This window comes from Leptodactylus fuscus, chromosome 10 (genome assembly GCF_031893055.1).
Source record: "Leptodactylus fuscus isolate aLepFus1 chromosome 10, aLepFus1.hap2, whole genome shotgun sequence".
Classification (NCBI taxonomy): domain Eukaryota; kingdom Metazoa; phylum Chordata; class Amphibia; order Anura; family Leptodactylidae; genus Leptodactylus; species Leptodactylus fuscus.
Genome location: NC_134274.1, coordinates 69,940,083 through 69,954,183, shown reverse-complemented (window position 1 = coordinate 69,954,183; position 14,101 = coordinate 69,940,083). Strand labels below are relative to the sequence as shown.

General features: G+C 43.0%; 1 protein-coding gene across 1 annotated transcript; it reads left to right on the top strand.

Moving 5' to 3' along the window:
- Nucleotides 1-1,429: 1,429 nt before the first annotated feature.
- Nucleotides 1,430-4,336, top strand: LOC142183169 (uncharacterized). The gene is made up of 4 exons (XM_075258112.1): nucleotides 1,430-1,851; nucleotides 1,941-3,112; nucleotides 3,443-3,496; nucleotides 4,242-4,336. Exons 1-4 carry the CDS (start codon nucleotides 1,430-1,432, stop codon nucleotides 4,334-4,336), a joined length of 1,743 nt encoding a protein of 580 aa, XP_075114213.1.
- The last annotated feature ends 9,765 nt before the right edge of the window (nucleotides 4,337-14,101 follow it).

The following is a 14,101-nucleotide window of genomic DNA, read 5'->3' as shown; positions in this document are numbered from 1 at the left end:
TTTTAAATAGTGTGAGCCGACGCCCGCCCGGTGCTCACACTTTGATTAGAAATACTTTGAGTCAGGAGGTTAGGGCCAGGTTCCAGTCAATGGCAGGAGCTGTCTAGGGACCAAGTTAGAATTCCTTGGCTCTGCCAGTGGGAATCAGTAAGCCTATTCCTTGTCTAACTGCTGTGTAGCTCCTAGCAGGTAGAGTTTTTTGTGTGACTGACCAGGAGTGAAGTTAACCCCTGGCAGTCTTGCTTTTGCAGCAGAGTGAAGCAGCTTGTGGACTTCGCTGCAGTGCTTGTGTTCTTTATTATTTTTATATATACACACAGAACTGTAACACCAATCCAACACTGCATCAATCCAACACAATGAGAGTGATGGTTGTGGAACCATCGTTTTAGCGGCTAAGAATTTTAAAGGGGCTAACACTCTGCTGGTGCAAGGCTCAACTCACCCAAAGGGCAAAAAACTCTGCTGATAAGAGGCTGAAGTCACCTGAAGGGCCTCAATCTCTGCTGGTAGCTCAGCTTAAGGGCATGTAACTTAATTTGGAAGGGCTCACATTAAGGGCCATAAAAGTGAATTTTGGAAGGTCTTACCACATCACACACACACACAATGACAGGTCAGGGTGGGTACTGTTGGATTTCTCATTGTCTATTCCATCTGTGGTTGTCATGGGCAACGTGATTTAAAGGGGTGCTTGCTAATGTTTCTTTAGCTTAAATTTGGGTTTCTGTCCATCCAATTGGGGAAGAAAGAAGGTTTCCAGGTATTTTCCCACTTTGATAGAGGTTTTTTGAGTGTGGAAAGTGTGTAGTTGATAGGCTGTGATAGTGGGGTAAAACAGTGACTTGTGCTTGTTAGATGCCCCCAGACATGCTTCCCCTGCTGTCCCAGTTGCATTGCAGAGGTGTTGCATCATTTGCTGAGGTCATAGTGGACTTAGTGACCATCCTGAGTCGAATGGTGGGTTCCCCTGAAACGAAGCATTTTTCCCCATAGACTATAATGGGGTTCGATATTCGATCGAATAGTCGAATATTGAGCGGCTATTCAAAACGAATATTGAATATTTTACTGTTCGCTCCTCCTCCTAATATTATTTTTGGATGTTTGTTCCTCAATCACGCAAAAACCACTCAACCGATTTTGCTCAAGTTTTCAACAGACATAGTTCCTAGGCAGGATTGAACGATAGGCTACTTTTTGTCACAATCGCAGACATACGTTTTTGCCAGGACCCCCACAAAACCACAACTCATATCACCAGCTCTGCAATCCCACACACTTTTTAGCATAGCAAGCCACAAACTCCCTATACATGAGTCCCCTTTTGACAACAATAATAAAGCATTATGTCCCGCCCTTCCTACTTCCGGGCGCACAGCGCTTTCCGGTTTAGACAGTGTTAGTGATGAAGTGATGATTTCTCGTAATGACAAGTGCTTATTTTAAAAGTTTGGATATCGGTGATCAAGCCCGATACAAGGAAAAATTGACAATAGAAGGAAAAGAAGGTCCGGATCCTTACGATAATCGAAACAAGGACAAGTTTGTCAATGATTGTACATTATGGCCGACTGTGCAATGGCCCCATCTATATGATTATTTGGTGAAGTCTCCAGGACCTTATACCGGAGAGAGTTTGAAGGCTTTCAAGTCTTTGGAAGCTTTTAATTATTTCCAAAGTGGCAAAATATATAAGGTTCTAATACATAAACCTGAAAGCTCTATACTATATCGTATTGTTTTAGCTACAGTAGCACCAGGACAACGAAATGGAAACCCATACGAATGTTGGATTGTTTGCCACGAAAATGGTGAAGTTTTTTCAGCCCACTGCCAATGTATAGCTGGGTAAGTAATGGTCCATTTAATAAAATGTTTTATGATAGATAACTGTAGAATGTGCACTCAACAATTATATTTTCTTATTTTACTAACAGAATTGGAGAAGTTTGTAGCCATATAGCTGCAGTTCTCTTCGCTATAGAAGCAGCTGTGACTGATGGAGCCACAAGTACATCTGTGACTTGTAACCCTTGTACGTGGAAGACTACAGGCAAGAAAGTGGTGCAAAGTATGAGAGTAATTGACATTAATTTCTGCAAGCCAACTAGAGGACGTACATATAAAAAGTTCTCTCCTTTACCTGTTCCTGTGGCTCGTGGTTCTCCTAAAAAACTTCTGAGCATGCTAATGGAGGCTAATCCAAATGCTAAAATTCTAAGGCATTTTCCCACCAAGACTTTCGACCCACAAGAAACTGACTCTGCATCTGAAGACGAAATAGATGAAAGCGTACTCCCCATGTCACTGATTAATCTTTATAACCTACAGTTTAAAGATCTTGATGATGAAGGCTTAGAAAATGTGTTAATATCCGTATTTGACAGTTTATGTATTTCACAAAAAGAGGCTGATTACCTAGAGCTTGCATCCCGAAAACAGAATATGAGTGAAGTATGGAGACTAAACAGAAAAGGACGAATATGTGCATCACAATTTCACAGGGCGATGACATTTAAAGAAAGTACAAGTTCCACTAATTTAGTAAGAGATATCATGGGCTATACAGGTGGTTTTCAGAAATCTGATGCAATGGTATGGGGAATTGAAAATGAGGGAAAAGCCAGAGAAAAATTTATTCAGGAAGAACAAGGGAAACACCAAGAGTTTTCATGCCGCAAAGCAGGATTGGTAGTTAACACAAAATGGCCACATCTGGGAGCCAGTCCTGATGGGTTCACAGAATGTATTTGCTGTGGGAAAGGAATTGTTGAGATTAAATGTCCCTTCACTTATAAGATGTCCACAATTGAAGAGGCATTAGAAGATCCAAAATTCTATCTAGAAAAAAATAAAAAGCTAAAACCTAATCACCAGTATTACACTCAAGTACAGGGTCAGCTGTTTTTAACAAGAGCAAAATTTTGTTTTTTTGTAGTGTTCATACATGATGAAGTGACATACAGTAAGATTTACCCAGACACAAAATTTTGGGAAGAGGCATTAAAACCGAAATTGGATAGTTTTTATATAAAATATGTACTCCCAGAAATCCTAACGCGAAGGCTAGACACAGATTACATTCCAGATGGAGGAGAACGGTTGTACTGTTTGTGCAAATCACCTGCAGCAGGAAAGATGATTGCATGTGATGGCGATAGGTGTGATGTCATTTGGTTCCATTTCAAATGTATGAATTTAAATCGAAAACCTAAAGGAAAGTGGTATTGTCAAAAGTGTAAAACCTCTTCATAGTGATTTCAGGTGTATTCATCATTGCATAGAGCACACAAAAATGACTTGTCACGTGACCAGTTGTCTGCTGAATAGAGGTTGAGAGGTTAGACCACAATGGATGCCAAACAAAAAAACAATACTCGTGTCTGTTTTGTCAACTAAGGTAATTCTTTACCTCTTTATATTTATTAATGTTTAACAGTTTTCATGTTCAACAAGTTTTCATGTTCAAATAAAGGTAACAAAAACAGTAAGGGTATGTTCACACATCAGTATGCCATCCGTCTGTTTGAATTCAGTTTGACACTTCAAAACGGACTGATACACATGCTGATTGTATACTGACACCTTTTTCTGCTGATAGCAAACGTTCTCTGTTCCCTAGAGGACAGATAAGGGGATTAAAAGTAGCAATTGGAAACAGAGTAGAGATAAGGACATTTATTATATCTCCTTATCTCTACTCTGTTTCCAATTGCTACTTTTAATCCCCTTATCTGTCCTCTAGGGAACAGAGAACGTTTGCTATCAGCAGAAAAAGGTGTCAGTATACAATCAGCATGTGTATCAGTCCGTTTTGAAGTGTCAAACTGAATTCAAACAGACGGATGGCATACTGATGTGTGAACACAACAGAATCATACAACAAACTTGGGTGTATATCCAACAGCAGAAGATTTAACGTAAGAGAAACTGTAGATAAAGTTACTGAAGTTGAAATGTCTATTGTATTTTGAATAAATTGTGAAATCAAAACATTTATAACAATAAACAATGATATTTCTGAGTAAACATTTGTTTTTTATTGCTTTCTTTTACATTGACTAACCCTTATGTGATTTTGCAACACCATGTATACTTATTTAAAAAATCTGTCCTTGCATGTTTACTAGAGCTGAACATACGATTATCATTTTATCAATAGTAGACAGCTCTGTGTCAGAAGGGCGTTTTAACAGAGTAATAGGTATGATTCCCTGTAGTATGCTATACTTCTTCAGTTGACCGATTATTCGTTCCACATGTATTCGTACACGAGAAATCTGCCTTGACAGTTCTACATCCTTTCTTGATAGTTGAAATTTACCTCTTGTGAAGGAGGGAATAGCAAGAGAAACACCTCTTGCAGACAGTATGTTCTGAATTTCAAAACCTCTGTCTGCCATGACTAAGTCCCCAAATTCTAGGAGACTCAATATTCCAGATCTTTTGGTGAGCTCCAAATCGCTAACCCTACCACCCCAACAAGATGACACAAACGAAATTCCACCTGTAGGACTAATGGCAATTAGAAATTTAATAGTGTTGTGATTCTTGTAATTTGAGAATGTTTGTGATCTGGCCTTAAAATTAACAGGTCGTTCAATGAAAATTTCAGAACAATCAATTATGCAGCGAAGGTTTTGAAACCTACCCTTTACTAATTGTTTCGACGTCCGCTTCTGAATTACATCACGGGCTGGCCAGACAATTAGACTTTTAAGTTCTACAGCCAAAATATTTAGCCAGCAATGAAAAATAGTGGAAACTTTTTTACATCTAATTCTAAATCTGAAACCTAAATCTTTGTTGGTCAGATTCAGGCGCATTTTCATCAACACTAATAACAGTTGATCAGCATAGCTAAGGGTGGTTGTAATATCTGGTCTCCAATAGAGTAATACATACTGAAGGAGCATGTGAAAAACTTTACAGTTTGGCAATCCTGTGTACAATTTTATTTTTTCATCATCTTTCTCATAGTCAACTATCTGCTCCAAACTTGCAATCTGTTTGCGCATGGCTTCATTCTCAGCTACCAATTTATTAATATCATGTAATGTTAGTTCAGTCTGTGTTCCTACTGTACAATGTACAAGTTTCTCTGTTTGTGTAGAAATGTCTGCACAACTTTCTTCACCTGCCACTTCATTTTCCATTTCATTTGCCATTGTGCTCATATCTGTAGAAGCTGTCGTAGCTTGCAGCGAAGTTGCACGTTGATTGCTCCTGTTGTATCGTCTCAATGCATTTTTGCCTTTGTCTCCACTTGCTTCACAATGAGGAAACACACTGGGTATCCAGTCAGGATGCAGAGGATCTTTGGAAGGGCCCCCTGAAACCAGGAAATAACATTTCTATTCTTAGTTTGCAAATTGTCGATTTGTTTGTTTATAGTTATGCTTACAGTGACCAAAACAGAACACCATATGTGAAAACTTAAACTTACCTGATATGAAATGAAGACTGCATAGTCGAGAGCTGTTGTTAGGTGTCCAACCTTCTCTTTTTACAGCGATTTCCCAGGCTTTTCGTCGATCTGGATTCCATGGAAACTTGTAAAATTTGATGGAGGACATTAAATTCGTTCCACTTCTCATGGAACAACCAAAAGCACAACAAGCAGACGGCATAATGCTTGCAAGTCAAGCTTACACGTCCGTCTAACATCAGGACCGGAAGTTCTCTTGCCGCCCTTCCATTGCGCATGCGTCAACCGGAAGTTCGCGGGGGGACTCATGTATTGCCCTCTCAGGCCTAGCTCCTAACCCCAGGCAGGGGAGGAGGCCGAGGCCGGGGTTGCGGGGGTGGGTGCAAAGGGGTCGGGGTGGGGGTGGGGGGGTTTGGAAGGGGACGCAATGACACCTAGACGGGTGAACGGATTTGCCTGAAATTGCGCACATACCTTGGGTCCTGGATTAAACGACAGGCTACATGGAATTCCTGTACACCACCGCAATTCACTCCCGTGACCGGTGCTTTTCACTTTTGAATTCGCTGTAGGACCTAGGATGACGTCATCCCAGCCCCATCAGCAGCTCACCTGGATGGGTGCCGCTTCTCTATGTGGCCGGAGCTATCGGCCGGCCGGCCGGCGTCCACAAGAACATGGCGGCTCTCAGAGGTCCAGGACGTCCTGAACCAGCGCCCGTACTCTGGGGCAGCGAGAAGTGTGTACGCTGCCCCGCCTGTGTGGGCTTACCACAGGACCGCAGTGCTCTGCCGCAGCCGGACAGGGGGTCGCCTGCACCGCGGTCTGGAACGTCGGTTCGGCCTGCTGTCCTGTGGCGGCTGCGGCCTCTGGACTCTGCATGTCCGTCAGGGATGTCGCCGATGTCTGCTCAGGGCTATCTACAGTGGCATTCGGCCGCAGGAGAAGGGTTGTGATGACAGGCGAGTTAGAGGACTTTGAGAAGGGAGAAGGGTGGGGTGTTGGGAGTAAGGAGGTTACCGGTCCAGTAGGGGACTCGGGAATTGGGGGGCCTGGGCAGGTAAACCCCTGGAAGGGGGACAGGGCCACCACAGCGCTCACAAATGGAATGGGGGCACATGGCTTGCTGCGGGAGGGGGGCCCTTATAGGCACCCCTGTAACATAGGTGCCTGGGGAGCCCGGGGTTTGGTGAGGCTGTGGGCACAGGTTGGTTGGGGGAAAGGTGACACAGGGGGTGGGGGGGAAGGGGTCACTGGGTAGGTAAGACAGGGAAGGGGGCATGGGGTAGGTAACACGGGGGAAGGGGGCATGGGGTTGGGGGGGTGAAGGGGGCATGGGGTTGGGGGGGTGAAGGGGACATGGGGCTAGGGTGGAAAAGGTGCACGGGGTAGGAGAAAGAAGCGAGCACATGAGGGAGTGGGTAGGAAAAAAGGGGGTTGGCGGGCACCAGGGGGAAATGAGGAAAAGGGAGCCGCTGTGGACACAAGGCAAAGGAAGAAGCCTGTGCTGCGCTACAGGTGGGTCGCGCAGGAGGTCAGGGTTCCGCGGACGAAGTCGCGAGTACTGCTAGTCTCTAATAAACACACTTTTCACAATTGCCCAATTTTTCACCTTATGTAACTTGTATGCGTGTTTTATTCATTCAAGGTAAAGGGGTTGTCCGGGATAAATAGAAAATGAATCCCTAAACTAAACCCAATCCCCCACCTAACTTCTAATTTACTTCATTAAGGCACATTTTCTGATCATCCCGTGACGTTCAGTTTCTCCATTTCGAAGCATCACTAATAGTCCCCCCCCCCCCATGCCCATCATACTTATCTATCTTCAGTCTCCTGACATGAGGCATCACTTCCTCCACTTCTTCTGGCGCCAGCGTGTCCACCACGCCACTATTGTGCATTTCCATAACAGTACAATGCCTTGTACGTTTTCCTCCTTGGCTTTAGTATTGCTAGACTTAACCCATTAATAATACTAAAATATATATTTTTATTTTTTTTGTAAAAATTTTTTTTTTTAAATTTTTGGCCTGGAAAACTCTTTTAGGCTCCGTTCCCATGGAGTAATACGCCGCACATTCAGTCACGTATACACGTGTCAGAGTGTGAGCGCTCAAAACAGATGCCATTCACTTCGATGTGTGCCGGCTCATGCGCGCTACACATTGAAGTGAATGGGATCTGTTTTGAGCGCTCACGCTCTGACACGTGTATATGTGTCTGAATGCGTGGCACGTTACTCCGTGGGAACGGAGCCTTAGGCTGAGACCTAACATTGCATAAACACAGCGTTTTTTGAGCCAAAGTCAAGAATGGCTGTAAAAGAAATGGGAAACATCTAGAAAGCTCTTATACTTCCCCCTTCTGCTCAATCCACTCCTGGCTTTAGGTAAAAAAAAAATGCTGCGTTTCTGCAACACCAGTCGACCAATCGTGTCAGCACTCCTAATAACAATGTTATCATTGGTTGGGGGGGGATTAGATGGCCTTGTTTTCATTCTCAGGGCGATTTTTATATTTGGAACTATTACTGCTTGGCAGTTTTCTGTGGTGTCTCCCATTTTAGCCATTTGTTATAAAGCAGGTATGTGAATGTATGTTTTATGTTTATTACCAATTATACACATAAAAAGGAACATTCATAACTCCGAAATGTGTTATGTATTGGTGATAGTAAACAAAACCTTCTTAAGGATGAGCCCTTACCACTACTGATTGACTTATAGTGTTCCCTGAACCTATGAAACATAGGTCTTATCGTTCAGGGAACACTATAAGTCAATCAGTAGTGGTAAGGGCTCACCCAGGCTGATTGAACTGTTGAGGCTGTTAGAGAAGTACATGGAGGAAGAGCTGATTGTTTACAATTTTTTGCCTTGCGGCATATTGACCCTATGGTAAGAGGAGGGGATAGAAATCGCAAACTCTTGCAGGAGGAGGCAAAAATAATCTTGCAAACTGAAGCTACTGGCCCTTTGGGCCTTAACGATAAATTCGATATGAGCATGTTTTTGTGAAATCCTGTATAGTAATTATGCTTACCCTTTTCCCCTGTCTAAAGTTCTATGTAAAAAAACCAAAAAACTAAAAAAGTCTTGTCATCTGTAAAAAATGAAAATCAGTCCCGTGTTTTGTTAGGTCTCAATACAGATTGACACGTTATGTATGCATCGTCTTAGTGATGTGTAAATTTCTTCCATTATTTAAATTATGAGGTAAGGAGGGTGAATATGTTTGTGTTTCCCTTATGATTAAGTAAAAACCCCAGCCTATTAAAGGCATGAATATAGAGTTGAAAATGTACATTATATAACACTAGAGAGGCTTGGTATTGTGAGTTTAAAAGGTTTTGATGTTTTGTGGTCTTTAGGTACGCTGCAACTTCTTGGCCTATGAGCTGAATAAGGGTCCGATGTAGATCGTAATCCGATTGGATGAAAGGACTATGTGAAGTTTTCATTCAGGTCCGCTAAAGGCGGTATTAAGTTTAGCTACACTCTACTATGATTTGAACTGAATGGAAGCAGATTTCACTATATAGAAACCGCACATTGAGGAAATATATATGTAATAACATAAACACTTAATAACTGTGAGATTTGGAATTTATGTTCATATGTTCTTTTCTACACAATATTTATAAGTTGGTTTTAATCTCTGAGTCTATGAGTTTTTAATATGATATTTGTATATTGTAAATGAAGCACATCTTGGTTAGAATAGGAATCACTCGAAGACCGGGTGATTATCACACCTGTATAAATCAAATCAAGAGTGTAGACACAGTGTTAGGACAAGCCTGATGAAATGCGTTTTGCATGAAACGATCGTCGCTGCTTGAGTAACTGTTTTTTGCTCCTACTCTTTCCCAACGCACTGGATTTTTAAGGATATGAAACAAAAAGTCTGTTGCTTTTAAAGACCCGTGGTCTGGTGAGTGCCCTGCACTTCACTTTATCTTTCTTTATATTCTATGGATGTTTTTTCTACAGAGAGCACCACCTAAAAGGCGTTCATAGCCTTTCGCTAGACAACATGGTCTCCGTAAAGAAACTCCTTATATTGCGGCTTTTTTATACCAGCCTAACACAAAAAAATACCTGTCGATCATAATTTACAGTGGTACCGCTTTGTGCCTTTTCTCTCCCTGTTTAAAATATAACCTTAACAAACAAAATAAAAACCTGCTCGTCTGAGCAATTAACTAAACTGAACTGATGATCTAACTATACGTGTGGCTTACTTCCAGCCACACGAACAAAACAAGCACAATATTGTCTCACTGGTCTCAGGGTTACAGGACAGACCCACACACCTCCTCTCACTCCCTGGATCTGCCCTGAAATGCAGGATTTGCAGCCTTTTTCTGGCCCAGTAATGAGCCAAAGATTCACACATGGGGCTGAGGCCTATCAAGACCTGAACCACACATAAGTTAAAAACCTGGGGGAGATATAGCGTGATTCCAGCACTCTGCCTGTCACCTTCTCACAGGATATATATATATATAACCTGAAATTACTAAAAGGTTCCTCCTACTTCCTGATCACTGGTTCAACGGCTCTCCTTTCATAGACCACCTTCTGTAGATACTAACACGTCATACTGAGCCCACCCTATACGATGCTCTGAGTCAGCTGTCTAGCCATCACAATTTAGCGCTCAGATCTATGTTGGTCTTTTTTTCCTGCTTCCAACAGATCAATGGTTTACCTGATACTTTATATATCCTATCTCTTGACCCCGCTCTCAGGACACCATTGTCTCTAGACGTAATGAAATAAAATCCTACTCTTCTCACCAATGCCCTTTGCAACAGTTGTCATAGTCATGCATTGAGATTTCAGCAGTTCCCCTTTCTGCAATGTGACTAAAGCCTCAATTTCCTTAGTGCCCCTACTGCCATCTAGTGGACACAGGAATGAACTGACATTCCTACTAGAAATAAGCAAATACCGTTCGATTGAGTAGGTATTCGAACATATTCGATTCCGCAGTAAACGCAGTAAAAATTTGTATCCCTTCCCAGGCGCTTTTTTTGCACCAATAACTGTGCTGGGGAGGTGGGACAGGAAGCAGGAAAACGTAGGCATCGAAAAAAATTGGAAAAAGTCATTGGCTGGCTAAATCAGGTGACCTACGATTTATAAGAATAGTGTCAGCCGTATTCGTGTCAAATGCAGTTTGGTGAGAGTGGGATTTTTTTTTATTTTTATTTTTATAATATTTTTATTGAAAATTTAACAGGTTTACAAAATCAAAGAGAACATGCATAAAAAATAATAGGTATGCACAGAGTTGTAGAACATTAAGAAAGAACAAAAGTGACATATGTCCTTAAGAAAAACAAAAGGAACATCCATAAGTATTGATGATTCTAGTCCAGAGAGCAGTTCCGACTCATTAACTTAATCAGAGTTGGAGAGTACAATAAAGTGGGATATTTGAAGAGTTGAGATTATAAGTGGCTGGACGGAGATAAGGATGTCTAGGTAGCAATAAAGTAAATTGGAGAAAACAGAGAGAAAGCGATTAGGCCAAATCAGAACTAGTGGCACAAGAATATCTCAGTAGGCTGTTGTCAGGCACAGTTTTTGAGGGGGGAAAGAGTTGGGGGGGGGAGGGGGGGTTTAGGGAGGGGTGTGGAGAAGAGAAGAGAGAAGCCGAGAAAGAGAGTAGAAAAGGGAAGGAGGGGGAGGGGATTGGGCCGTGGCTCACAACCAAAGACCCTTCCATGGGGCCCAAATCTTCTCGAACTTCGACTGAGATTTTTTTTTCCAGGAAGTCAATTCTTTGAATCTGGAAGTTTGATTGACTTTTTCTATCCAATCTAATTTGGTGGGGGGGATCAGAGGCCAACCATTTTGACGGTATCAAAGAGTTTGCCGCTAAGAGCAAAATAGAGAGTAGGTTGGATTTGGAGGGTTTGTATGTAGAGGAAGGGAGAGCTAGTAAGACCATGGTGTTTGAGATTTCAAATGAAGGGGATGTGAACTTACGGATCACATCTTGGACTGACATCCAGAATTCCTGAATTTTGGGGCAAGACCACCATATGTGAAGAAGTGAACCTTCTTGGCTGCTACACCTCCAGCAGAGAGATTCCTCTGTGAGGTTGTGTTTGAGAAGCCAGTTTGGTGTGCGGTATCATCTCGTTAGCAATTTGTAATGAGTCTCCTGGAGGCGGACACATGGAGAAAACCCATGAGAGTGAGACAAGATTTGTTGTACTTGTTCCTCTGTGAGTGTAGTATGTAGTTCTTTTTCCCAAGCAGACAGGAAGGCAGGCTTTTGTATCAACAAAGGATCTACGTGTGTTGAGAGGACGTAAGAAGTCTTATAGAGGAGTTTGTTTCGACATTACGGAACGTTCAAAGGTCGTCAAGGTAGTCCTAATTTTCCCTAGTGAAGAGGCACATTTGATTATTCCCTCAACATGTAGAGTTTGCAAGAAAGAGGAATCGGATGTATCTGGGAGGAGAGAGCGAAATATCTCCGGGTCAAAATTGTGGTCGCTTCCCATAACATCAAATAGTCTTATGGAGAGTAAATGTTTCCAAGCAGGAAGATTGGCAACATTAGATTTGCCCAGAAACTCTGGTAAGATTCCTAATGAGAGGAGCGATGAGGGGTACGGAGCGAGGGTTTCCCTCATATCATGCCAAGTCTCACATGCTCCAAGAAGGAGGTGATGAATATTCCCAGATCGATGTCCAGTCATAGAGCCATAAATCCGTGAGGGCAGAGTGTCCGAAAGTGGTAACGAGTCTGCGATGAGGGAGTTGGCAGAGTTAGATGTGAGGTTTGATTTGTACCGCTTTGTAATAGTTTGAGACGTTTGGGAGACCTATGCCCCGCTTGTTTCTTTTTTAGTAGTAGCAACATGGAAAGTCTCGGACGTTTGCCCCTCCACCAAAAAGAGGAAAAGAGGGTTCTGAGAGATTTAAAGAACAGAGGGGGGAGGTGTATTGGGAGCATATGAAGTTTATAAAGAATTTTCAGGAGAGCGTAAGTCTGCAGGAGGTTTCGTCTTCCAAACCAGGAAAAAGGCATACCCTGGTAGAGCAATAACATTTTCCTGATGTCGGTCAGGAGTGGGAGAAAGTTGGCTTCATAAAGGTCCTTAGTGTCTGCTGTTAAATAAATACCTAGGTATTTGATCTTTCCAGAGGTCCACTTAAAGGGAGTGGAGTTAGCTAGGCTGGTTGCTCGAATATGGGGGAAGGGAAATGTTAAGGACTTCTGATTTGTCGAGGTTGGCCTTGTAGCCAGAAACTTCAGTGTAGGAGCTCAGTAAGTTCATAATAGTCGGAAGGCCGACTTCTGGGTTTGAGACTAAAAAAAGCCCATCATCTGTGAAGGCAGCTGTGTGGAGAGAATGTTTGCCTACTTTGAGACCATGCATGTCAGGGTGGGACCTAATTGCTTGCAGGAGGGGTTCTAGCGTTAGAATAAATAGGGAGGGAGAATGTCGGCATCCCTGGCGCGTGCCGTTTGGAATGTGGAAAGGTGTTCATAGAGTGCTATTAATCTTTAGTTTTGCATAAGGTGTGTCATAGAGGGAGAATATAGCTGTAATGAGGTCGGGGGGAAACCAAATTTATTGAGGGTATCTTTCATGAAAAGCCAATTGACGCGATCGAAGGCCTTTTCGGTGTCTATTCCTAGGAGTACCAAATCTGAATGGGTTTTCCTTGCATGTGACATTGCGTGGAGAAGGCGATGGGAGTTATCCTTCCCTTCTCTCCCAAAAACAAAGCCATGTAAAAGTTTAGGTATGAGAGTTTTGATTCTATATGCTAGGATTTTAGCCCAGAGTTTTAAATTTACATTAAATTTAAATACATTTACATTACATTTAGGGTCTTTCCCTTCTTTGGGGAGAATGGTGATATGGGCCTCCTGAGCATGTTTTGGGAGCACTGTTCCAGAGAGAAGAGCGTTACAGGACAGGGCGAAGTGAGGTGGTAGTGTGGATAGGAAAACTTTATAAGGGCCCCTTCACATGGCGTAAGCGCGCCGCTCATTTAGTGTTTTGAAGCACTCGCGTGTACAGGTCTAAATGAACAGCGCGCTTAGGCCGTGTGAAGGAGCACTAATATTGGAGGGGGAAGCCATCCGGCCCGGGGCTTTTGCCCTTAGGAAAGCTATTCAGTACTTGTTTAATTTCTTCATGGGAGATGGGGTCAGTGAGGGGGGGATAAGTGTTCCTGAACTTCAGTGTTTCACAGAATTTTTACACATGACCTAAAATAAAAGAAAAGAAACATGTTAGGTATTCCCCAGTTGAGCTTGACTCTAGTCTGCAACTGTGAAGAGACATGAGAGGTGTAGAATAAGTGGGGGGACGCCGCCGGTGAAATACCACTACTCATCGTTTTTTCACTTACCCGGTGAGGCGGGGGGGCGAGACCCGAGGGGATCACGCTTCTGGCTCCAAGCACCCCGGCTCCGACCGGGCCGGGCGTGACCCGCTCCGGGGACAGTGGCAGGTGGGGAGTTTGACTGGTGTGATACACCTGTCAAACCGTAACGCAGGTGTCCTAAGGCGAGCCCAGGGAGGACAGAAACCTCCCGTGGAGCAGAAGGGCAAAAGCTCGCTTGATCTTGATTTTCAGTATGAATACAGACTGTGAAAGCGGGGCCTCACGATCCTTCTGACCTTTG

What these genes read in the sequence shown, in the direction of transcription:
- LOC142183169 (XM_075258112.1), top strand. Translation starts at nt 1,430, where the DNA reads ATGACAAGTGCTTATTTTAAAAGTTTGGATATCGGTGATCAAGCCCGA. An exon ending in CACTGCCAATGTATAGCTGG is followed by an intron (nt 1,852 to 1,940) that starts GTAAGTAATGGT and finishes TTTTACTAACAG; the next exon opens with AATTGGAGAAGTTTGTAGCC. An exon ending in AGGTAACAAAAACAGTAAGG is followed by an intron (nt 3,497 to 4,241) that starts GTATGTTCACAC and finishes ATACTTCTTCAG; the next exon opens with TTGACCGATTATTCGTTCCA.